The 25296-nt window shown below is 54.8% G+C and overlaps 1 protein-coding gene across 6 annotated transcripts in view; it reads right to left on the bottom strand.

The window, feature by feature from the left end:
• Positions 1-4186: 4186 nt before the first annotated feature.
• The window catches only part of PPFIA4 (PTPRF interacting protein alpha 4), a 47718-nt gene continuing 26608 nt past the window's right edge, over positions 4187-25296 (bottom strand). For 4 of the 6 annotated variants that reach the window (XM_059146151.1, XM_059146145.1, XM_059146148.1 and 1 more), the window contains 16 exons: positions 23927-24167; positions 23457-23492; positions 23108-23241; positions 22640-22806; positions 20499-20592; positions 19958-20039; positions 19497-19697; positions 18726-18788; positions 18076-18102; positions 16237-16412; positions 12563-12660; positions 11719-11894; positions 9492-9560; positions 5816-5990; positions 5574-5679; positions 4187-5341 (listed from right to left, as the gene is read on the bottom strand). In XM_059146151.1, coding sequence (XP_059002134.1) covers positions 5621-5679; positions 5816-5990; positions 9492-9560; positions 11719-11894; positions 12563-12660; positions 16237-16412; positions 18076-18102; positions 18726-18788; positions 19497-19697; positions 19958-20039; positions 20499-20592; positions 22640-22806; positions 23108-23241; positions 23457-23492; positions 23927-24167 — 1798 coding nt within the window. In that variant the 3' untranslated portion in view covers positions 4187-5341; positions 5574-5620. The remainder of the gene's footprint in view (positions 5342-5573; positions 5680-5815; positions 5991-9491; positions 9561-11718; positions 11895-12562; positions 12661-16236; positions 16413-18075; positions 18103-18725; positions 18789-19496; positions 19698-19957; positions 20040-20498; positions 20593-22639; positions 22807-23107; positions 23242-23456; positions 23493-23926; positions 24168-25296) is intronic. The other 2 variants (XM_059146146.1, XM_059146149.1) reach the window with 1 other exon arrangement.

The raw sequence follows: 25296 nt of genomic DNA, 5'->3' as shown, positions 1-25296 counted from the left end.
ACACTCAATCCCTCACTACCCACTGAAAACGCTGAACTCCACATTCAAGGCGGCGGGGGTGGGGGGGGCGGGGGGGTCTCCCTCAAGTTCATTTCCTCTGTCCCTGCTGCCTCCCAAGCTCCCAGATGGATACAATCCCACCAGTCACCCTGCTTCTCACTGGGGGCCTAGGAGCAGCCAAGGACAAGCGTACTCGTCTCTGCTACACAGCTGACAGGCTCTGGAGTGGCTGGATATATTTTTTTAAGCTTATTCTTCTTCGCTTATCACATCAATTGGAAACTGAGGCTCTTATCCCTAGCCTGATAAAAATGAACAGTCCTCAGCAATGGCCATCAGGGTCAACATTCCCGACCACTGTTAGCGGTGGCCATGGTCTACCTATTTCTTCTTTGGTCTTTAAGTCCTTAAGCCTCCCACCAGAGCAACAAGGTGCTGGGATCTCACAGGTGTGAACAGCAAACTTTGCAAACAGAAGCTCAACCTCAGCCATTATTTGCACAGAATACACAACTGTCATCAATGCGCTGAGCCTTTCCCGGGCTAGATGCTTAGCCTTCCCAATTAAATTACAGATAAGACTCCAATTAATGAATAATGAGTGGTAGTTCTTTAGGGAAATTAGCTTAAATCCAGTCTCCAGTGGAAGTACCTGCAATGAATCAAACCCGGTTAATCAAATGTTACCTAATAATGGACTTCAGGGAATCCTCTAGATCGTAAAGATAAGAATTACTCAAGAATTGGCGTACTGGTTGTCTGTGTGTAAACAGGGACTTCTCAGAGCGTTTAGCTAATTAGTATGAACTGCAGAATGCTTCCAGGACTAGCTGTTGTTTCCAATACTATGGGTGGCTTAGGTATCCAACTTCTCAGTCATCTATCTGGCAAACTGGAAAACCTTTTCAGTGCTGCCAGTGTAGTAGCTGGTTGGACCAGCTGGAGAGGGAGGTGGAGGGGGACAATGGAGGGCGAGAGAGGAGCCCTCTCAAATCAGGTGTCCCTTTCATGAATAAACCGTATCACCAACATGCCCCATCCCCCTATCACCAACGCGTCCTATCCCTTGGACTTGTCTGACTTCCTGGCTTCTGGACTCCAGGCTGGAGCTGGGATGCCTGGTGGTACACCAGAGCTGAAGAAGGACTGAAGCTTCCAGGTTCAGCTGGAGTCTTGGCTAAGGACCCACAGCCCAGGCGTGGGTGGGAACCCCCAATCTCCACCCCACGACAACAGTGGCTGTGCCTCACCCCCCAGCCACAGGCAACCACTAGACTCAGGCTCTTGGCCTCTCGCTCTGCTTGGAGCATTCCTAAGGAAGGCAAAGGAAAGGCAAAGGTTCTAAGATGGAAACCTAGAATCTTCTTTCTTTTCTACAAATATTGACAGAAAGTTCAGCGTGTCTACAACTAAACCTACATTTCCCCACATGCTTGCTCCTTCTACCTTCCCCATCCCAGTGGATCCAACACTGGGAAATAGTTTTCAGTCCAAAAAAAGTTGTTCCGATTCTTTCGGATCTTATCCTGCAGCCAGCTGGTCACCAAGGCTGGTCAGTTCTACCTTTGGTCATGGAGTGGTTGGGAAGGGAACCCCCAGAGGCTTGCAGGCACTAGGCCAGCATATTCCCTCCTCTGGGTGCCCTCCCTGGGTCACAGGTTGCCTTGTCTGGCTCCCATCCTGTCCCCTGTGCCTACGGACTCTGCCACCCTGTGCCATCGGGTGATGGCCTTGGGAAGGATACGGTGTTTTACACTGCTCTGAAGTGTAATTTAGGTGAGCAGAAGAAACACAGTCCAAAGAAGACCATAGAAGCCAAGTGACACATGAGTGTGGGTTTGGGAAAGGGCGCTAGAGGAGGCTGAGCCAAAGGACAGAGGCTTGAGCTCACTTAAAACAGAAGCAAAGAAAAGAGAGAGAGAGAAGCAAATAACACTTGGTAGGCAGTCCTGGCTTTAAGTCAGAAGTTTTAACATATATATTGTAGTGAGGACAAGGCACTGCAGTCAGAAAGCCTAGTTCTGGAACCTACATCTGTCTCTGACCAGCTGTGTGGTCTCAGCCTTACAATTTCCTGTCCTGCAAAATAGCCAATAAACACATCACAGGGCTGCAGAATTAAATGAGCTAATACGTTGAGCATCCTTAAATGGGGTCTGGCACACAATAGTTCCCAGTAACTTTTACTTTATTTAATAATAATCCTCATTAAAAAAAAACCCTGAGATAAGACTGATTCATTTATTTACTCGAGTGTGTCCATCTAGGGATCACGAGATCGGTAAGACAGACCCAAGGGGCTTCCTCACAGCTCCCATGGGAACGGACGAGGAGAAAGCCTGCAGAGCATGGTGGTGTAGAGTGCCAGCGAGCAAAGGGTTGTTGCTTATGTAATTCTGCTGGGGAGGAGCTGGCCATGCCTCCCCTCTGATGCTCTACGTGGGTCTGGAAGGTTCATTGCTGCAAAGGAAGGCAAGAGGCATTCTTGTTGCCTTCTGGTGATGGGGTTGGGGGTCAGACGTTTTGGAACTCTGTGGACTCAGACTGGTGAGGGAGGGGACACTGGAGCCAAGTCACAGGCAGCCCGTCATACCATGTGGAGGGGATGGGCCTCTGATCCACAAGCAGTGAGGGCTGCTGCAGCGTGAGCAGGCGGGTATCGAAGCAGGGGCACAGTGGCCCTGGAGGCCAGGAGGAGGGCGGAGCTCAACAGTGTGAGCAGAGAAGAAGAAGAGGAAGAAGTGCAAGCCCAGCATCGGGGCTCCTTACTCCTTGTCCTCAACTCCCTTGACACAAGCAACCTGAACATAAGCTTCTCTAGCAGCCCCATGGGTAGGAAAATAAACAGAAGGTTCCTGACTTGATGTCTTTAAAACTCAGATGTTTACTTCTCAAGGGAGCACATTCCCTGAGGATGATGAAGGAAGCTGGACAGGTCTGCTGAGGTCTAAGTTGAAAAAAAAAAAAAAAAAAGACCAGAGCCACGTGTAGGCTGTCTTAAAACCAGGTTGTTTATTGGTACGTACACACGCACACTCACACTCATCCACACCCACACACCCACTCCTGATGCACTGAGCCAGTACAGTACTGAGAGGGGTACCGACGAGATACACGAGGCTGGCGAGGGGGGCGTTCAGGGCACTGGCAACAACTTTCCAAGTAGAAAATACACTGACTGTGAGGCAAGAGAGACACCAGGACAACAGCCTTCTGGCACTGTATGTGCGAGTTCTCTTGCCCCTCACCTCCCTGCAATACTTCCCAGGACGCCCTGAATAGACCCAGGTACCTGGGCAACCATGACAGGGTGAAGGTGTAGAGGAGAAGCTGGGGCTGAGTCTCTCACTTGGCTGGTCCATCAAAAGCCCCCTGCCAGCAGTCAGATGGCCTGGTGGTCCCCACCTCCACCAATCTTAGGAATCTAAGGGTTCTCCATAATCTCAACCTCCATTACCCAGGAATTGGGGCCTTTTCCCTCCATCCCACTCATTTTCTGCTCAAGAACGTCTCCAGCTCCATTTGCAGTCGACTGCCGAGCAGGGAGGGCAAGGAACAATGAGGGAGAACAGAGCAGCTGGTGCCGTGCCCACACCCGGGAGCCCACTCGGCCCCAGCACGGGTGGACATCTTCTCTACTGAAAAACAGCTCCAAGCCCTGGCATTGCCCCAGGCTCCATCACTCATTCTGGCCAGGGTGCTCAGACCCGCTATCCCACCTGCTAGCCGAGCCCCTGCTCAGAACCCATGTCGATCAGGTTGCAAACCAGCTGCTCAGTCACCTGTAGGACGGCTCAGCACTGGCGCTTCTCCAGGAAACTGGCTCCAGCTACTCTTCCCCTCCTCTTACTGGGGTCTATCAACTCACCCTGAACTTGGGTCTCAAACACTTCCAGGCATTTTAGCAGGATGAGGAAGTGAGTAAGGAGGAGGGATTTCTTGGGAATGGCATTCCAACCAAACCGGGACCTGTACCCCCAAGCCCCGGCTGCCACCACGCTGCTGAGGAAAGCAATTAAAATGATGGAGGCTGGCAGCGGTGGAGGGGGTGGGGTGTCTCTGGAATTTCCGGAGGAGGTGGTCCCTGCACACCAAAAGTGCCCTGAACCAGCGGTAGGTGATCCAAGGACAAGCAGGAGAGTGACGGCCTTCACCAACAATGGATTTCTTCGTCCTAAGACAGGACTCACGGAAGGGAAAGCTTTATTTTCTTCCCAAGAGATCCGGAGAAGAAAGCTTCACACTACATTTTCCCAAATCCGATTTGTAGCTCAATGTCTCTTCAACCCACCCATCATGTATATTCTTAGGGGCTGGATTACTAAAGAGGTGGGCAGAGGAGGACAGCAAGGGAGGGAACACTGGGAACGGAGTGGTCAGTGCACAGGTAGCTCTCTTCTGTCCCAGAGCCAAGACCCCACACAACCCCACCCCCCACCAGCCCTGCCCCAGCAGCAACTCCTTATGGCTGGGGCAGGACAGGACACCTTCCCCCTGCCTTTGAGGCTTAAGGCTGATACAGGCACTTGGCTGTCCCTCCAGCTGACTGACCTGAACCTATCACTGGGTGGAGGGCTGAGAGTTTCCCCATCCTTAACCTTGGCTCAAAGATCAGGAGCCCGTTTCTCTCAGATTCATCCTCAAATCACGTCTGGGTTTCATCTTAAGCGAAGGCCTGGAATCACCACCTTAGCCTTTCTCCTCCCCAGCCTCACCATCCTGAGAGAGTATGGGGCCTTCTGCAGCCCCTCCCAGACCCCAAGGAGGTCCTGGAGACAGGAGGTGCCCTGGTGGAGATGAGCTGGGGAAAGGTGCGATCCTGGGAGTACTGAAACCAGATGTCAGACAGCTGGGATGTGCACGTGGACGGGAAGGCCCCACGGCCTGAGCAAGGCAGAGTCTGAAGTGCCATTTTCTTGGAAGGGCCATCCCTAGCCCCTGGCACCGCATCCTGGTCTCTGGCGGAGGTCACAGTCCAGACCAGGCTAGGTCCAGAAGAAGGAGGATGAAGTCACACCCGGCCCTGGGCTGCTGTCTTCCAGTCCCTTCTGCAGAATCCCAAGCATGGACAACCCGGACACCCAGCCACAGCCACAAGAGACTTACAAAGGGCACACGGTGGGACTCAGGGTAGTGGGGTGCCGAGGGGATGGAGGAGTATATTCTGAGGTCCAGGGCAACTGGAAAGTCACGGACGAGACCAGGAGTTGTAAGAAGATGGGGAACGAGCAGGAGGGGGCAGGGCCGGCTGAGCCCACTCAGCCGGAGGACGCTGCCCCTGGGGGCCGTGGCTAGTCCCGGAAGGCGGAGAGCATGTGTCCGTAGAGATAGTGGGAGCGAGCTGAGAAAGAGAGGGAGAAAGAGGAATTGCGCGGTGAGCGGGGCATCCTCTCGGCCAGGGATGCAGGCGAGCAGCGAGCTTGCAAAAGCACCAGGCGCCCCGGCGGCGGCGGAAGCGGGGTGCGGCGGGGGGGGGGGGGGGGGTACAGCCAGGCTGGAGGCAGCGCGCTCGAGCGGGGGGCCGGCGGCAGCGGCGGCGGCGGGGGGCGTGCGGCCTGGCCCGGCCCACTTACCCCGCGCCACGGGCACACCCCCGCGAGGGCCGGGGCGGGAGGGGGGGTCAGCAAGAGTAGGTCCGCACCGTGGAGGGCTCCAGTCTCGGCGCGCCCGCCGTCCCGGCTGGCAGGAGTCGGCGGCCGCGGGAGAACACAGGGCGGCGGTTAGTGCGCGCTGGGCGGGGCCCGCCCGCCCGCCGGCCCGGCGGCAGCGTTAGTGCAGCGGCGCCCGCAGGCCCCTCGCGCGGCCCGTCACTCACCCTCCGGCGTGACCTTCTTCGGCGGCGCGGGCGGGGGCTGCAGCGGCCCCAGGCTGGCCACGCGGAAGGCGGCAGGGAGCGTCTCCGCCGAGGTGCCGAGCAGGCCGCCGTGCGGCTCCCGCGGCCGGAAGCGCTTCCTCCAGGAGGGCGCGCGTCGGAACACCTTGTCCTCGCCCTGCACGCGACACGCGGGGGCCGTCACTCCCTGCTGCGCGGAGGGCCCCCGCGTGTCGCTCCTGGGGCTGCTGCGCCCGTCCCGCCCGGGGACGGCGGGGGGCAGGCTCACCTCCCCCACTGGACCCCGGGCTTCCGTCTGTCAGATGGACCGGGAGGAGGGTGACAACGCCCAGGGGCCCTAACAGGCTCTGAGGCTCCCCGTCTCCAGGTGGGGTGCGGTCCCCGCGGTCGGACCTGTCACCGTCGGGCAGCCTCCTGCAGTTGAACTGTTTCCCTGCCCGCCCCGTCATCTCAACCTGGGCTGCGGATGCCCACGAACCCTCGCCCCCACCACTTAGCCTAGTCCGTCCCGTGGGAAACTGGCAGCGGCCAGCCCCCACCCAAACCCTCCTGCCTCCACTCTGGCTTGGGCCCCGGGCGCTGGAAGTGCACCCATTTTACTAGCTCTGTGTCCCTGGGCAAGTTAAGCTACCTCTCTAAGCTTCCCTTTCTGGAAAATAGGAAGGATGTTCTCTGCCTTATCTCTTTGACTGGCTGCCTGTCCCTAGTGGGATCCAGTGAGATCACCTTAGGACAGTGATGGATCAGGTGAATGACCCATCAGAGGCAGGCTGCTCCAGAGGCCTCTGCGCTCTGCCAGCTGAGTCCCTAAACTCTGTCTGCCAAAGGGCACCCAGAGCCATAACCCTACAGGAGGCTCCTCCACACAGGCCTCCCCAGCTCACCCTGATGAGCCCACTTCCACCCTGCTTGGCAGCCATGTCTAATCTCCCCCCCACCCACAAACCAACCCCTGTTGTCAGAACTGGGGCAGGCTGAGAGCTGCCAGAGGAGCAAGGGACACTAACCCATCAGTTCTTGCCTCAACAGCCCCTCCCCGCCCCCAAGCCTTTGGGGTTTGCTGCTTGTGCCCTGAAGAAGCCAAAGGCTCCTATCACTTCTTGGCACCATGGACCTCTGTCCCAGCACTCACCCTAGTATCATTTTTCCATTTACTTACGATCTAGCAATAAGCTCTCCCTCTTCTTTCCCCTCCACTCTGCTCCCTCAACGCTCTCCCTCTTTCAAATTCTATGCTCCAGGGGACAGAGACCATCATCTTTTTTGTTCCAACCAACGTATCCCCAGTTGCAAAGGTAGTGCTTGGGAACAGTAGGCCCTCAATAAATATTTGTTAAATGAATGGATGGCAGCTGGCTTCCTATGCAGGCACCCCACCCGTGAGTTCATCAGGAACCTTCCTCATTGCTTCTGTCCACTCCATGATCCTCCCCTTAACCTAGCCCAGAGTGCATTCCCTCTTTCTCTCTCTCTATCTCTCTCTCGCCCGCTCTGTCCCTGCCCCCCCCCCACTTCCACCTTCAGCCAACCCTAAGACACATGTCTGTATCACCTGTCCCCTAATAGATGTTCCTCCTGCTCCCCTCCTCTTTCCCCTGGAATTCTGCTCTCCATGTCAGGGGAGAATTGGATGCAACCCTTGAAGCTTGAGAGGCGGAAACAGAACCAGAACAGACAGAGAAACAGTACAAGAGACAGCTCAAGGTTGCTGAGGCTGTACTAGATGTCTGGCCAGGAAGCACTGTCCATGGATCTCTGACCTCCCCTGCACCCGCCACCACCAAATCCCACCTCCTTCCCATTACCTTGACTTTGAGCTTCCTGCAAGAACCAGTCCTCTGCAGTCCCACACCTAGTTGCATCCCAGAAATCCCTCTGTGCTGCCAAGATGACATCATCTACTCAATATTGAGCCCAATGTCTCAAGCCAGAGAGGCTGGCTAGCTCTGCATGCTTCTAGGAAGCAGCAAGATGTAGGGGAGAGAACAGGACTCAGATACTTTTGTTCCATCCCTGCTCTGCCACGCATCAGCCTGAGACAGCAGGTAAGCTACACCTTTGAGCTTAGTTCCTCATCAGTCAGTCCCATGAGGTAATAACCCATCCCCCATGATGACTGTTAGCGTAAAATGAGATGTCTGTCACCACTATACCCCTCTGCCTGGGCCAATGCCTGGCCTAGATTAGGCCTTCAAAGAATATTTTTATAAGGACTGAAGGAATAAATAGCTTTCTAATTAGAAAGCCCCACGCTAAGGTATAGAGGTGTCATTTTTCTAAGCAGCATCAAAGAAAGCTAAGATCCTAGGTGTGTGGGGGATGAGAGGAGGGTCCACACAGCAGAGGCACTGGCAAAATTAAGATCTCTGGGAGCAGGGACAGCTGGTGAGGTCTGGCAATTTATCTCCTTGACAGGAGTACATACACACACGCATACACACGTATATTATATGTGTGGAAATAACATGCTCCAAATGTCAAGGTGCCTCTGTGAAGAAAATACCCCTCCACAAATTCTGTGTATTGTTGAGTGTGTCCTTGTTACTGGAGCAGAACAGCCAGTCCACAAAGTTGGCCTCTGGCCCTGTTAAACCCAACTGAGAAAGACTAATTGATATGTAGTGGACACTAAAGGTGTCCCAAAAAAGAGGCCCAAAAGTCCAAACAGAGGCACTGGGTGGGGCAGGAGGATGTAGAAAGGGAAGCTACACAGACCTTGAAGACAGAAAGAAACAGATCTGATTGAAGAGGGAGACGTTACAAATAAATAATCTGGGTTCTTTTTTAACTGGTCTGGACCCAAGGCAGCCCAGCCCGACCTGACAGGCAAAGCCAAGCAAGGCTGGTGATGGGAAAGTAAGTAGGGAGGAAGGGAGGGGGAGGAGGGAAGGGGGGAGGAGGGCTGAGGAGGGGCCTGCCTCTTCAGGAAACAGGGATCTTCTGCGAGGCATCACCACTGGGAGCGAGCATTACAGCTCAGAACGCCCAGGGCCCTCCGGACACAGTCCAGCCTAAACTCAGGGAAAGGCCTGATGAAACCCAGGGGAAAAGGTTGGCTTTTCACTGACCAGGGGGGCCAGGAGAGGAGAACTTTAACGTGGCTGGAAGGTAACTCAAGAGAGGAACCGCAGAGGAAGCAGCACTGAAACACGTCCAGGCCCGAGTGTCAAACCCCATGGCCGAACGAGCAAGCACACGCTTCTTTAAGGACCTCGGCATAACGCCGACCTCCGAACAACCACTCCAGCTCGGGATGGGAATCCTGAGAAGCAGGCTGGAGTCGTGCTGTACCAGAGGCACTGAGAGATGGGGTCTGAGAAATGAAGAAAAGGATGTGATCCCAAAGAGATGGCCTTTGAGGGGAGCCTCCGATCCTGGGTGGTTAGGAGCGTGGTGGGGCGCAGAGCTGAAAGATGCTAGATGAAGTACAGTACATAGGAGCCTTTAGTTTTTGTACAAGGAGGTTCATGGAGACTCTGCTCGGCCTGGCCGTGCGCCGCTCCCTCAGCTCCCTGACTTCAGCCTCATCCCCTCAGCTCTCCTCTCCTAGGCCACCCCCCAATCATCAGCCCAAGGAGAGCACAACTCATGAATTTCAACCCAACGAACCAACAGTGCCTAAATCCCAAAGGCCCTTGATTCACAGCCAAGTACTCACATCATCCAGCTTCCGGTCTGTGCCCAAGGCCAACAGGTTGTTGAACTCTCTTTCCATCACCTGGCGTGCCTGGAGTCCATAGGGTTAGAGGTGGAGAGATGGAAGGGGTAGAGTTAATGACCTCGATGCCATCTTGCCCCCCGTTAGGGCCCAAGAGCAGAGATGGAGTATCCAGTGCATTCAGCCCATGAGCCCTAATACTGCGCCTTCACACAAACCTCAGCGCACTCTTGGAAGTGAAACTATAAACCTTAGGATTCTTTCATACAGAGCGCACTGGAAAACTGTAACTTTGTACAAAGTGGGACCACAGAGCGCGTGGCCTCACACTCTGTCTGTATGGGAAAAATCATGCCTTGCTCCCTTTCTGGAGGGTCAGTAAGCACGTAGATCACGGAAAATAAGGATTTAGTTTATTTAAAGAAACATATTTCATAAGGTTCCACATCAAAACTTTAAACCAGGAGGACTGCTCAGGCACAGACATTAGTGGCCCCTGGGCTGACCAGTGCCTCCAGGCCTGGGCTCGGCCTCCCGAGAGCGTAACTCAGCAGGAGATTTGGGAAATGCCAGGAACAACAAAGTTTTCGAAACTGCCACCAGATACTTTTAACCATTGCTGATGAAGAATTCCACATCGGGTCTGCGGCCACTTTCTCTAAGAGCTGAGCGAAGTGGACCCGTCAGAAAAACCAGAAAGGTCAGCAAGCACCAGAGAGGTCTCCCGCTGCTCTGTGCAAAGGCACTGCTGACCACAAAACCCGGACGCATTTAGAGACAGGAGAGCAACAAAGGAGAACAAGCTCGTTTCTGGGTGGAAAACAGCAACCACAGAGCTTCCTAAGGACCGCCTCTGTCAGTCTTGAGAACGTAATGTTCTCTTAAGGGACGGGAAGGGAGAAGCTTAGTCCACGTCCACGTACCCGGATGACATCGCTCCTCTGGGCAGTGGGAGGAGAAGCTGACAAAAACTTCAGAGAGGTCTCCCCAGGCTGTGGGAGCAGGCGAGAAAGCCGAGGAGGTCCGAAATGGGCACGCACAGAAAAACCACGGGGGACATGGGATGTCAGCTCTTCTTAGAGAACAGGGGATCTGTGCTCTCCGTGCTGACTGGTTGGAGGGGTCACCGCAGAGGGCCTACGGGACACACGGGTCCTGCATGGCGCCCGATATGCCCAAAAGGCCAACTCACCGCGCACCCCCGCCCCGGAACTACGAGCCAACACAGCCGACCCTCACACGAGCTAACACGCATCTGCTCCCAGAATAGCTTGCGTGGCTCTGGCGGCTGAATTTCAAGAGGCCTGACAGCTGCAAACAGTCCAGACAAGGGCAGCTAAAATGATCAGGGCATAGAGGCACGTCTATATGAGGAAAGCCTAAAAGAATTAAGACCACTCCGTCTGGAGTGACAAAGGCCTGGACCCTGAGGCAACACAATCAAAAGTTGATGAAATGACAAAAGGTGAGGCCGGGTCAAACCCCTTCAGTCAGGAGGAGGCAGCAGCCTCCCTTCCCCTGCTGGGAGCCCCAACTGGGGCACGTTCAGGACAAATAAAATCAGGAAGTACTTTGCACAACAGGTAGTACTTCTCAAGTCCATCACCCACAGGAAGTTAGAAAGGCCAAGCATATAAATAGGTTCAAGAGAGTTTAGATAGAGTCTTGGATGGCAGCCCCATAATAACTATGAAATGTAATTTAAGGAGACATCTCATCTTTTGAGCTGTTGACAGGGAGACAGCCCTGGCACGGATAGGCTCTGGGCCGTATTCTTTGGTATATTTAGCTTTCACAAGCCTGGGGGCCCAGGAGCAGATCCTCAGGGCAGGAGACAAAGGAGATAGTGGGCTCTCTGATCCCCTCAGACCCCAGGACTAGGTCCCCCTCTAAGAAAAAGGTCAGAAAAGCAGAGTGAGGGAAAGATAGCCGCAGAGTGTCAAATGCGAAGATGGGTTCGGGAGAGGAAGCGGGGTGCCCACGGTGTCCATGGCAGGGCTTGGGCTGAGTGGGCTTTGTATGTGAAGGACACTGGTTCTCCCTAGATGCCTTGGTTATGCACCGGGACCACTTGGAGTTTTGAGGCCATCATGATTCCCCTCTGAAACAGCCCCCCTAGAACAATCCCCCAACAAATCCATAAACCCATGCGCAGAAGCAGGAGAGAGCCAGAGAGTGGGGCAGAGCAGGGAGCCTGAGGTTGAGACTGAGAAACAAGGATGCCCACCTGGGTGTTCTGCGTGGGAATCTGGAGGACCAGGGCCAGCGTGTTGTGGTCAAAGTTCTCGTCCAGGGCCAGCAGGGCCCCGTGCACGCCGCTCTCCTGCAGGTTTCCTGCGTAATCCCGCAGCCCGATGGACTGGACCCAGTGAACCACCTGGTCATTGGTCCAGACGAGCACATCTGGAGGGAAGAACAAGAAAAGGACCAGGAAGAGGCAACAGGTTTGGCCACACCCCATCCAGGGACAGAAATGGGGCTCCCTGGATACAGAGCGCCAGTCTGCCGCGCTTTCTGTCTTTTGTCCGTCTTCCCTGGCTGATTCTCTTAGAGAACCAGCCCCACCTCCCTCCACCCCTGCCAGCCCATAGGATTCAAGGCCAAGCCAGCCGGCTCCTAGCTGTCCTCCCAGAGCCCTTGCCTGGGCCCTCTCCTGCCCCCAGACTGGAACAGTCCTCTTAGTTTTCCACCTTTGAAGAGTCTTCTAAGACTTGCCTCTCTTTCCTGCCCACTGCCGCCCAGATCACCAAGTTCCATGAGCGTGTTCCCATACCAGTTTCTAGTGCTGTCCTAGGGGAGTCACTGCGTTTGTCCAGTTGGTGGCCATTGCTGGGGGTAGGGGGTGTTACGGCTGACTGAGCAGAGACTATTTCTTCTCCACCAGATGCAACATCCTTTGGGCAGGACTATGTCTCCCTCTTCGCACAGACTGGGGCTGAGGGTCCTCTCTAGCATTTGGAGCTTCCCTGAGGCACAGAATGCCTCTTCTCCCCACCCACTCCCCCAGGGCAGGGAACAGCGAGGCAGGATCCTGCTCCCCGAAGGCTGCCCGAGGAGCCTGGCCAGCTTACCCTTGATCTCGTGCTGGCTTTCCTCCCGCCGTTTCTCCAGCTCCTTCCGGTCATAATTCAGCCTCTTCAGACACATGATACCGTACTGAAGACTGGTTCTGCAGGCACAGAGCACCCCCCTGAGCCAAAGTCTCCGTGGGGCCACATTCCTGCCACCTCGACCCCACATCCAACACCAGCCCCAGCACGTCCAGGCCTCTGTCTCTCAGCTCCAGGAGCCCCCAGCCCAACTGTGCTCCTCCTTCTCCCAGGATTTACACGTGACCCAGCCCAAGGCCACTTCCCCTCCTCTGCCCACCCCGGGTCCCCCCTTGCAGCCAGGGTATGGGGTATTCATTCCCTGAATGAAGCAACAGCCCCCCCCCCACTCTCTAGGCATTGGAATGGCCCTACAGATACGTGACCCATACAGATAGGACCCTACAGAAAGATCCCTATAGATATTTCTTTGAGTCCCCATTTCACTCAGAGTCCTGACAATGACCTATCCATGCTACACGATTGGCCTTGGACACTGACCCCTCTGTTCTTCCTCAAACACAGTAGGCACACTATGCCTGCCTATGTGCCTCAGGGCCTTTGTATTAGCTGCTCCCTCTGCCTGGAACATTCCTTCCCCTATCTGTTGCATGGCTCACCCCCCCTCTCCCGTCTCCTTTAAGTCTTTGCTCAAATGCCATCTTCTCCATTCAGTGGTTCCCTTCTCCACCTGATTTAAGATGGCAACATTGCCACCATGACCGCAGCTCGTACTCCCAATCCCCTTTACCCGGCTCTAATTTTTTTCCTAGTGCCTTTTATCTGTTAACATACTATATATATATATATATACACACAGTACAGATGGATGGATGGATGGATGGATGGATGGATGGATAGATCCTTGTTGGTCTCTCTCAGTTAGAATGTAAAGTCCATGAGGGGTGCCTGGGTGGCTCAGTGGGTTAAAGCCTCTGCTTTCAGCTCAGGTCATGGTCCCAGGGTCCTGGGATCGAGCCCCGCATCAGGCTCTCTGCTCAGCAGAGAGCCTGTTTCCTCCTCTCTCTCTGCCTGCCTCTCTGCCTACTTGTGATCTCTGTCTATCAAATAAATAAATAAAATCTTTAAAAAAAAAAAAAAAAGAATGTAAAGTCCATGAGGGCAACATGTTCTGTTCATGGATATGTCTCAAACTCCTAGAATCGTGCCTGGCACACAGTAAACACCATAAATGCTTAATGAAGGAGATGAAATAGTTCGCAGAAAATACTAAGAGTACCTAACCAGTACCAGGTGCAGAGTAAGCATTCAATAAATCATAACAAGCCAGAAGGACGCTACAGAATCTGTAGGCTTGAAGAGACTCCACGGGCCACCAGCCCAAGCTCCCATCTCATGCAGACGACACCTGTGTAGAATCCTTCTGAGTAGTGTGAGCTCCTCTGAGACAGGGAACTCACTACCTCTCAAGGCATCTCATCCCACCTTTCATTAGTGTTCTTCCTTCCCTTGAACCTGCTTGTCATTCAGTCTCTCTGCACTTTGCCATCTATCAAACATAGGAATAGACATTCCCTCCCAACTCTATTACGGAGGCCATTGCCTTGTGAAATTAAATCATGCTGCCTGCTCCCTCCTTCTCTCCCCTCAGCTCTCCCCAGGCAGCCCTGCTTCCTAGAACAAGCCCTCAAAGCTCACAGAGACCACTTCTAGGAACTCTTTTCTGACCCAAGGCAACCAGTCATTGCTCAGGCCCCTGGTTTAAGCCATGGTCCACTGGAGGCAGCAGGAGCACACATACCTCCTGATTGAAAATGCCTTCTGTCTACTTTTGATCCCACTTGCTATCATTTTCTGTCTAATTCTTAGGGCTTTCAAAGCCGTTGCATTGCATGGTGAAAATTTAAAGTCAGATCAGCCTGGGTCTGAATGCCAGCTATGCCACTTCCCAGCCTGGTGGCCCTCAGCACATGGAGATGTGGCCACCTCTGTCCCACAGAGCTGCCACGAGCATCACAGAGAACAGTGCACAGACGGGCTTGGCCTAGCCCCTGGAGCATCCAGGCGTCCAGGCCCTCAGCAATGGCACCACGATCAGGAGAACATTGTTGATGACCGTGTGTGCTGGTTCTCCTATCAAAACATCTGGTTCTCTAGGAAAGCCACTCAAGAGAACACAATGTTCCAAGGAAGAGAGCTGAGACTCTCCAGGGGCCTGGGCAGAGGGTCGTCAGGACGACCTCCAGAATGCTGGGTGGGGCCGGCCTGACTGATCCCCTACCCCACCAGGCTCATGTCTCCCAGCTCAGCAAGAGGGTTCCCCTCTTCTCCCAAGCCCTATCCATCACTGAGGAGGGAACAGGTGCAGCAAGGCCTGGCAGCCTCCTGGACAGAGACAAGAGATTCCAGCCCTGGGAAGGGGTGGGGGAGTGCCAAGGGAGGTCACAGTAGGGAGTTCTAGCATCACGGGCTCTGCAGAGTAGTGGCAAGAGGGCTGGACTCAGTTACCATCCCTGATGCTCCTTCCTGTGCCTCAGTTTCCTTCCCCGTGAAATGGGGAAGCCAGCTAATCCCTTCCGAATTGAACCTTCCCTGGTTTATGAGTCAGAGAGACCGAGAAACGTCCGCAGACTCCCAAGAGAACCTTGAAAAGCCACATGCTCCCAGCCCCAACATTCATCACATTATCCTCTCATTCTCCTGGGTCTGAACACCAGCTGCGCTACTATCCAGCTGAGTGGCACTCAGAGCACATAAGCCAGGGTCATACTTCTCCTGCAGGGTGGCCGTGGGCATTAGAGGTAAAAGACAAAGAACGTGGTTGAAATAGCAACCTGTGTGATTTGAAGCTACATGTTAAAAAGCCTTCCCAACGACAGTCAAGCCCTAGATTTCACCACCCACCGGGCTCCCCAGCCCCAATGCTTCCTGCAGTGAAGCAGGTCCACAGCAAGTGAAGCAGATCTGGAGACCGCGTCTACCTGCCGTAGGAGGGTGGCTGCCACCAGCTCCAGCTGGCTGTCTCCACGCTAGAATGTGTCAACACATCTTCCAGTTTTTAAGAGAAGCCAGACATCCAGAATTTTGTGGAAAATTCCCTAGTGCTTAAACACTGGCAACTAAATCCATAATCTTTAAAATACCGTGTCAGCCCAACAAAACACAATTGTGGGGCCAAAGTCTGCCCACAGGCTGCCAGTTGGAGACCTCCGCCGCAGACACATGTGAACAGGAGAACTTGTCAGCAAGGGGGAGGAGAGCCTTGGATGGCATCCTGTACCAAACAGCGCGAGCTCGAAACCGAGAGGCAAGGATCCGGGATGCAAGGAGCACCAGGGTCCAGAAAGACCTTTCCTCTCAGCTTGGAAGGAAATCAGTAGACATGGAAGCGGGACCCTGGTTTCGGGCAGAGGCTTCCTAGAGTAAACAGAGAAACCTGGGCAGCCCAAAGGCAGAGAAACGAAAGGCAGACCTAGGAGGGAAAGCTCCAAGGATGTGAGGCTGAGCAAGAATGACTTCCTGAGTCTTCAGGGCTGGAGGGGAGAGGACCAAATCCTCCCTCACGTCGAGGGGGGGGAAGAGGACCTGGCTTTTGCAAGGGGAAGACCCGTTGGCACCCACACAGGCCACAGGCAGAGCCGGAGGCAGCCACGTTCCTGCAGACAGAGCCCCCGGGGCCAGGCTCCCCTGCTCACCGGTGGAAGCTGTCCACCATCTTCAGGTGAACCCGCAGGTCCTTCTTGGTCAGGTGGTCCAGCATGCGCGCGTCTACCAGGCACTCCATGAAGTAGCTGCGGTACTGGGGCAGCCCCAGGCTGGGCAGCCAGTCGTTCCCGATCCACTCGTGGTTCATGTCCCCATAGGCCAGGGTCTGGAGGAACAAGGCAGAGTGTCTGTGAGGGAGGAGGGCCTCGCCAGCCGGCCGCAGCTGGCGTAGCCTGTGGAGGGAAACGGCCCCCCAGCCGCCGCAGCCGCTTATGTTCACTGAGAAGCTGGGAGTGGGAGGAGGGGGAGGGGTTTAAATGGTACTTTTTAAGACCTCAGAATGATACGGCTCCACTCACGGATCGATTATCTACACTAATGAACAGAAGCAGCTATCCAGGCAGCAGATAATACGGAGTCCTTCGACTCAAGAATGTATTTGCGGTGGTGTGTGGCCGACCTGCCTTCCTGCTTCTCCACCGGCCTCTAGCCCACTGAGCCCAGGGGACAGGCCGAGTTACAGAGGGCAGAGCGGCAAGGAAGGAAAAAAAAAAAAGCTGATCTCACTTGGGAAACTGGCCTCCCACATCTACCTGAGAGTTAGGAACAGACTAAAGTCAAAAGCCACAGGGGATGGTCTGCACTTGCACTCTGAGCTCTGGTGTCCACTCCAGGAATTCCCCAGCCCCTCTGTTTGCTGCTTTCGCCAGCACTCTCTGCACATCCCAGCCGCCCCCGTCCACCCGCTCTGTTGTCACCTCCCGCCGACAGCAGGGACTCCTCTGGCCACCTATTCTTAGAAAGACTTTAGGGGGGCACCTGGGTGGCTCAGTGGGTTAAGGCCTCTGCCTTCCGCTCAGGTCATGATCCCGGTGTCCTGGGATAGAGCCCCGCATGGGGGTGGGGGTGGGGGTTCTCTGCTCTGCAGGGAGCCTGCTTCCTCCCCTCTCTCTCTGCCTGCCTCTCTGACTACTTGTAATCTCTGTCAAATAAATAAAAAATCTTAAAAAAAAAAAAAAAAAGACTTTAGGAAGAGCACCACTCCCTCCCTCTGTTTCCTTACCTTACTTCATTTTTTTTAGATTGAAACACTGATTTTAGCTTTTAAAAGTGAAAGCATTATACATATAAAAATAAACGTAGCATAATATCATAGTATAGCTTCGATATTAAGCATAAAGAGGAAGGTAACATCAATGGACACCAACCACACCACCCCATGGCTGTGTCTGCCCCGTGCTCGCCTTCCCCGTCCCGTCCCCTGCTGTCCCTCTAGAGGTCATTGCTATGCTGAGGTTCTATCACGCCCTTGCTGGAAAAAATGTTTTTACAGTTTTTCCAATCACCAATGTGTATTTCTCTAAAATTATATATTATTATGTTTGCTTGTTTTTGAGTTGTAGTATAAAATTCTATGAATCTTTGGGGCTTAGATTTTGCACTTGACATGATATTTGCCAACTCAGTGAATGAGGAAAAGGTCTTTGCCCAGGTCACCAGGGGTTCCCCTTAAAGGGGACGGGGTGAGCACGAGGACTCATGGCCATCTCAGTCTCATTACTCCCAGGAAGAGGGGAAGAGGCAGGTGTGCTGGGGACACAGCCCTCTAAGGCGGCATCTGCCACCCTGAGAAACCAGAACAAGTAGCTCGAGGGGAACAAGGAGGAACGGGGCTTCAGCAGGATGAGAAAACCCATCTGGGACCTTTCATGCAAAGAGGGGACATAAACAGACTTGGACTTGGGGAGTCCTGCTGGGCAAAGAGCCCGTGGGGAGAACACTGTCCTGAACTCCTGAGAGGTGGCTCGGGACAGAGAAGGGGATCTTACCTGAGCCCAGCTGCCCTCCTCACTGTCCTAGCGGGAACGAGTGCAGCGTGTCAGGGGAAACAGGCAAAGTCAAGAAAGCTGGAAGCATGTACCCCTGGCCCCATCAAGCAGAGGGAGCAGACACCCCAGTGGCTGGGAAGGGGACGAGGAGGAGCTTGTTGGGTGGCAAGACGGAACACAAGGTGTCTGTGCTAGTGCAGGGGTCTGTGTCTGCGCTGAGGGCAGAACAAATGTGTATGCGGCGAAAACACACTCCCATACCTTGTAGGCTTGGCTGGGAGCCCCTCAAAGGGCCAGGCTCTCCCATTCCCTGTCCCCCACCAAGCATCAAGCACAAGGACTCTGCAGCTTCAGGCCCAGAGTTGGGCAAAGCACTCCCTATTCCCAAGGCCAGCTCTTCTCCACTACAGCGCACCAGTGGCCTAGGGTGAGTTCGGGGCCCCCTGGGACGGAACCCCCAGCACCCACTAACTGTTCCCATTCCCACTCCTTTCCCAACCCACCACCTGAGAACAGAACCCAACACACATCAGGATATCAGTCTCGTATATAAACCGACTGCCTCCCCCTCTGACTTCCCACCACCTTCCCGTCATCCTTGTGGGGGTCAACAGCCCCAACCCAGGCCCAAGGCCCAGGGCCAGACTCACTGTTTTAGTGGGTGTTGCCAGAGTTTCCATCTCTTCGTGCGTGACCCAGACATTCCCGGAAGACTGTAGGCAGAGAGAAAACCTAGCAGGTCCTGCATGTGGGTCCCCAGGGTTCCCTGGAGGCTGGGAACCCCAAGGACAAGGACTAACATCCCTTCCCCTGAGTCCTCCCACAGGCGCAGCCCCAAGCCCCGCAGACTGAGGCTCTGAGCACCTCCCCATATCTCTGCAGCAACATTGCTTGGCACAGGGCCTGGCATCTCAAAAGCTCCACAAACATTTCCTGAATGAAGATGGATGAATGGCGCAGATCTAGAATACGGGCTGATTCCAATCAGAGAGATGCATGGCCGTGAGCGACTTTACTCTGAGAGTCCACGGACTAGTCTGCAGTCAGACAGAGAGGCTGGAGGACCAGGACAGAATTCACAAGTGCCCTACCCCTCTGCATCCCCAAGTCCGGTAACCACGAAGAACCCCTGGAAGCCCCACCCTTGGAAACTGGGCCCGGAGATCTGCAATGGTTCCCAGAGTGGGAATAGGGGGATGGGGCCCATGTGTGGTACGCAGGGAACCAGGAAGGCAGGGAACGAGGCTGCTGGGATCCTCCTGGTATCAATGTTAGCCCCTCCTAGAGATCAGATGGAGCCCTTTGAGGGACTGGAAGGGGCAGGAATCAAGGCTGCCACTTTCCCAAAGGCCAATGGGAAACTTCGCAAATTCTACACCAGGACTTCAGAAAATGCCCTGCGTGAGGGATAGGCCACTCACGGTCCTGGAGGTGGGCGGGGCAGAGGGGCTGGTCAGCGACACCATCTCCTGGATGGCCAGCCGGAGCTTGAGCCGGTGCAGGGCATTGCTGATGCCGATCTCGCGCTGGATCTCTGTGTCCGACAGGGCCGACATGATGGCTCCACTCTTGACGTTGGCGCGGCAGGCGGCCACATACCAGGCGGGCATCCCCACCCAGAGCTGCAGACACGGGCACAGGGGGTAAGTTCAGCCCCTTCCCCACCTTCAAGAGCTTGATGATATCAAGAAACAAGGGCCAGGCCTCATCCATAGTCTCAAAAGAGCAAACACGGTGCGGAATTTAGGAATGTAGCGATGACAACCACCAAATGTCTTTCCTTCCCATTTTACAGACGGAAAAATCTACAGCCTGAGAAGGTGAGGGGATTTTCCCAATATCACATGGGTGATTAGTTTCTGGGGACAAACTATAGGCTTACCTCCAGCCAGGAGACCACAGTAGGGCCATCCCATTGGGCAAAGGGCATTCCTTTTCTGCGGGCATCTTCAAGCAGCTGGTGTCTTGCAGGAAAAGGAAGAACAGACTCACTAGTCTCCTTTTCTCCCAACCATACTTACTCCTGAGACTGCAGGATGTGCTAAGTGCACTCTCACAACCCGACTCCCCACCACTAGACTGCTGCCCCTGCTCCGTGCTGCAAGACACAGGCAGGACTCCTCTCCATCCCCAGAGGACAAGGGGCTCCGACTTTGCACATGGCCTGACCCCACAGACATTTCGGTCTGCTCTGTCAGAGATGCACAGGTCCTGGGTCTCTCTCCCCCAGACCCCCAGTCTCCTTCTTCCTTGGCTCACCCTCAGAATCACCTCCCAGTCCCCCTGTGCCCAGGTGCACTGGGCCAACTGAGTTCAGAAAGGGCCTGGCTCTGGCTCTGGCTGCCTGAGCTCAGTCCCACGGCAGGCCAAGAAAAGGACAGTGGGCAAGGGGCTGGGTTCCCCCCCTGGCCTGTGGCTCTTACTTCTTCTTTAGCCTCCGGTCCTTCTCTGCCTGGGTCCCCAGCTTGGCAGGCACCATGGGCTCCTGCAGACCAAGCTCGGAGTCTGTTAGCATAACTAGAAGGAAGAGATGGCATGTGAGCCAGGCCCCTCCTTCTCCTCCCTTGGCCTGGGCCAGGATTGGGGAGCAGACCCGCAGGAGGCTCCTCAGCATTTAATAACCCAGGAGGCCTAATGGGACAATCTATCACTCCCAGAGCCTCTGCTCAATGTCCCTACATCCCGGTGGCCCCACCATGGCATCAAATGGGTCACCCGGACCAGAGAGTCTCCCCTGGGGAGACTCAGCCCTGGAGGCGTTTTCCAGCCAGATGGACTGAGGCCTTCCTACTCCTCCAACAGCAGAATCCTAGACAGAACATAACTCTCCTCCAAACCAGGGTGCAAAGGAAACCCACAGAGCCATACATGAGTCTACTCCGGGTTCACAGAGGATTATCCTGACCTGGCTGGGGGTGGGAAGACGGGCACACTAAGAGCCGTGTGCCCCTCAGCCTCTTGCTCCGGAAGCAATCTTGCACAATCCCCATGGGGGAGCATCCCTAGCTCTGTCTTCTTCTATTAAGGATCCCCCGAACAGACGCCAGGCCCCTACAGAGTTCACAGCAGGTGCCACATCTTAGAATTCATCACATTCCCGTCCCTTCACCCAGTGCAGCTGGCCGTAGGTCCGGGGTGACCCAGGAAACAAGGTGAAATGCCGTCTCAGGGTCCGGCATCACTGTGGTGCAGGGAGCGTAGAAAATCCTAAGCCTGCCCACAGAAGATCTCGTCCACAGATGAGCCCTTCTCAGCTCCCTCCCAGCGCCCTCTGCACCTGCTCCACCACCACCCCACCCCGCACCGCTCAGGGCTGGAGGCAGGGTGCTCCCCCTCCTTCCCCACCTAGACAGAGGTACCTGCTTTCCCTCTTCCTCCTCCTCACTTAGCTAGCTGGCTTCTGATTCACACCTTCTCTGAGGCAAAGGAAGGTCTAATTATGCCTCTGGGTTCAAAGGTTCCTTTTTTCTAGTTGATCAGGCTCTCCCCCAGCATGTCATTGTCAATGCCCCTGCTGCCTCCCGGAGAACTTCTCCAGGCCCTTCTGAGCCAGCCCACCGAGGGTCCACAGCCACTTCCTCCTTTCTCCCAGCCTCTGTCTCCCCCACTCTGAAGAGCCGCAATCGCATACAGAGCTTCCACTCCCAGAACCTGCCTCCCCCAGACCCCCAGACCACTCACACACAATTCTTCTTGGCTTGGCTACTTCCCACTTAGCCTCCCAACCTGAGCCCAGCAGTTGCCTAGTAGAGGAAGCCACTGCAGGCATCCGTACCACTCCAAGGCTGAGTTCTGCATTCCAGAAGCGCCTGAAGCACACTGCTATCCTAACACTGTTCTGGAATCATCTCTTTCCCTTTTCCCTTTCTATGAGACACTGAGCTCCTGGAGAGAATGGCCAACACTCAGCCTTGTATACAGTAGGTACTCAATAAATGTCTGTTGAACAAATGACTGAATAGATGAGGGAAAGAGGAGGAAGGACGGGAAGAAAGGAAAGGAAAGCAGGAACAGGGGAAGGCGGAGGAGGACAGCTGACATTTACTGTGTACCCACCAGGTGCCAAGCACGCAGCAGAACTTTCTATTAGCACATTTCTATTTCTATTAGAACGTTCTATAGAACTTTCTATTAGAACTTTCTATTAGGTGGTAATGCCACTGCTGCCCAAGCATTTATGCGCAGGTAGTATCTATGAAGCCATCAAGAGGCATTACGACCTGTTGCATCCTGAAGGGCAGATGCACTAGAAATAAGTTCTAATCAAGAACCGAGTCCTCCCAAAGGTCCTGAGCACAGGACGTCAGAAAACCTCCAAACTACAAGAAACCTCAGAGGTCCAACCTCTCACCCCGGGCAGGAATCCCTTCCACAGCATTCCAAGAGCCACCGTGACACAGCTCTCGCCCACAGCACCTGCCTCTCCTCCCTGGAGTCGAGACCTGCGTGACTGCAGCTTCCACACACGGGCCCCCAAGAGGCCAGCGCAGGAGGCCAGACCCCAGGACTCCCTCCTGCTCTGGCCCCTCCACTTGCACCCATTCGCTAGGACGTGGACAGACACCCTGGCCCGTGGCTCCATCCCGGCTCAGCTGGATCAGCCGGCCCTTCTCCTTCTTCCCGAACAGGCGGCCGATGGACGACTTGATGCCCTTGCGCTTGGCGCCCTTGTGCAGGGAGTCCTGGCTGCTGTTGCTGCTGCTTGGGTTGCTGCCCTGATCCTCCAAAGCACTACAGGAAGACAGCCAGGAGGGGGCGCAATGAAAAGAGACAGGCTTTCGTTACACCAGGAAGCCTGGAAGTGAGACCTCAGGGAGAACTTACAGGCAAGTGTCAGAGGTTGGGGGGGCGGGGGGTGACTAGAGCAGGTGACCAAAGGAGACACGGGAATGTCCTTCCCCGATGGTGTTTCAAACAGAAGTGAGATGTTCAGACACCTGGATACGGGAGACTCTGTCCCTCCAGAGGCAGGGGGAGGGATGAGATGACCTTGGGGTAGAGGGACTCGAGGTGTGGGACCTGTGCCACTTACCTTTTGCCTTCTTCCTGGCTCAGGGCGGGATGGCCAAGCTTCTCTAGCCGCAGCGTCCTGGGTGAGGAAGGAGGAGAAGTCTCACATTTTATGGTGGCTTTATCCTCTCGGTTCTCTTCCCGAGACACTGGCGACTGAACAGACAGTGAAGCCGTCAGGGGATAGAGGGAGAGATGTGGGGCCTGCCTACCCAGCCCAGACGAGGCAGAGGAGCTTGGAGAAGTGCAGTGGGAAGACTGGGGGCCTCTCTGAGCCCAGACTCAGACTCAAGGGCCCAGGGGAAAGAAGCCAAAGGGAAGGGCCTGGGAGAATTCACCCGTTAGTACCTGGGTCATCGGGCAGCACTCACCAGCAGCTTCCTCCTATGCTTTCTTAAGTCACTGGGCTGGAAAAGAAAGTACAGGGTAAGCTCAGAATCACCCTCCAGATGCCCGAAAGTCAACCCCAAAGGAGCCCAGCGGCCTTAGGAGGAGAAGGTAGGATTCAGTGGCCTAGAGAGAACACCACAACCGAAAAAAGCCAGCCTGGAAAACTAAGTCAGGGCTCCCTCTGGAAGAGAGGGAGAGGTACGGGCAGGAGCTGAGGTTCTCGCTCTCTGCTTCTCCACAGGGTTGAGGAAGACATGACAGGCCCCAGCCAATCCCAGGAGGACATGTTGGTGACCGGACATGCTGGGGTCCGTGCCCAGCCTGAGAAGAGGACACCAGGCCCAGCCGAGAGGACTGAGCCCTACCAAAGCTTCTGGGCAACCCTCAGCCGGCCCCCAGAGCAGAGCCCAGAGCCGACTGGGCTGTTCATCAACTGTCTCCAGACTCTCACCAGGGTCATGACCCCCATGCGGTCCAGGTCCTGGGCAGCACTGCGGGAGGTAAGCTTCGGCGTGGAGCGGCCGCTGAGCGGAGGGGATGCGCTGGCCAGGGACAGGGCGGTCAGAGAGGTGGGGATGGAGCCGCGCTTACGCAGCTGAGTCAGGTTGAGGGCCTCCATGCTGCCGCTGGTCACTCGAGTCTCGATTTCCTCAGCACGCAGCTCCGCAGACTCCTTCTCTTCCTGGATCATCCTGGGACCAGACCCAACCAGACACTGTGTTGGTCCCCCCACATCCTCTGCAAGCCCAGCAGGAGGGGCAGATGCAGGTACCGCATCCCCCACCCTGGGACCCCAGGCAGCAGGCAACGTCAGGGGAACCCACACTGTTTCTAGCATAACACCAGGCCTAGCGGACACTGCTCGATCTTCCCCCCCAATAGCTCGGAAACATTTCTCTGTCTCAATAGCTGACTTCACGTAACAGAATGTGAAGGAAGGCATTTAGTCAGTGGGAATCAAACCATTCCGGAAGGCACAATTCTTGACCTATCACTGACTAGGCGGGCCACCCGGAGTCAGACGCTCTGGCCTCAGTTTCCCCCTAGACCCAATGTCAGGAGGGGCCCAAGCCAACAGGTCCCAAACCTGGGTCCTTTAACTGATGCTGACCCCTGATGGAGTTTTCCCTCTTCCAAGAAAAGTGAGAAAACCCATGATCATTCTGTATGTGTGGACGGGGAGGGGGTGATCACAGAGGCACATGTCTTTGTTCCTTCACACATGTGCACACACATACATGCATTGATGTGACAATGCTAACTGTCCGTTAGGAGCCAGACTCGTCTTTATTCTGAGAGTATGTCTTTCCAGTGTGAGGGATGTGAAAATGTCCTTTCTTTTGCAGAATGGTTGTGATAGGAGACAGTAGTTACCTTTCATGTTTTCCTTTCCAGAATAAAAGCTGGCGGCCCTATGTTAATAACCTTCTTTCCAGTGTGTGTGTGTGTGTGTGTGTGTGTGTGTGTGTGAGAAAGAGAGAGAGAGAGAAAGATGTCTTCTTTTTAACTGGTCTGTGAAATCCCAAAGTGTGGAAACTGTGGAACCAGATGTCCCCTACAGCCCTCTAGGCTGAGGCACACTGGCTCAGATTTTTCCTTGCGGCTGGGCATAAACATTCATAAACCTCCTATAAAGGCAGGGTCAAGTACATGTCTTGATCCCATGCCCTGCCCCCGGTTTCTGTTTGACACCTCATTAGGGATGGGAGGAATATTACAATACATTGAGTGTAGACCTGAGTTTAAATCCCGGCCCTGCCACTTACTGTATGGCTTCGGGCAAATCACTTAACCCCTCTGGTTGCTGGTCCCTTCTCGGGA

This window comes from Mustela lutreola, chromosome 14, assembly GCF_030435805.1.
Source record: "Mustela lutreola isolate mMusLut2 chromosome 14, mMusLut2.pri, whole genome shotgun sequence".
Lineage (NCBI taxonomy): Eukaryota > Metazoa > Chordata > Mammalia > Carnivora > Mustelidae > Mustela > Mustela lutreola.
This window is presented reverse-complemented; position numbering and strand designations above follow the sequence as displayed.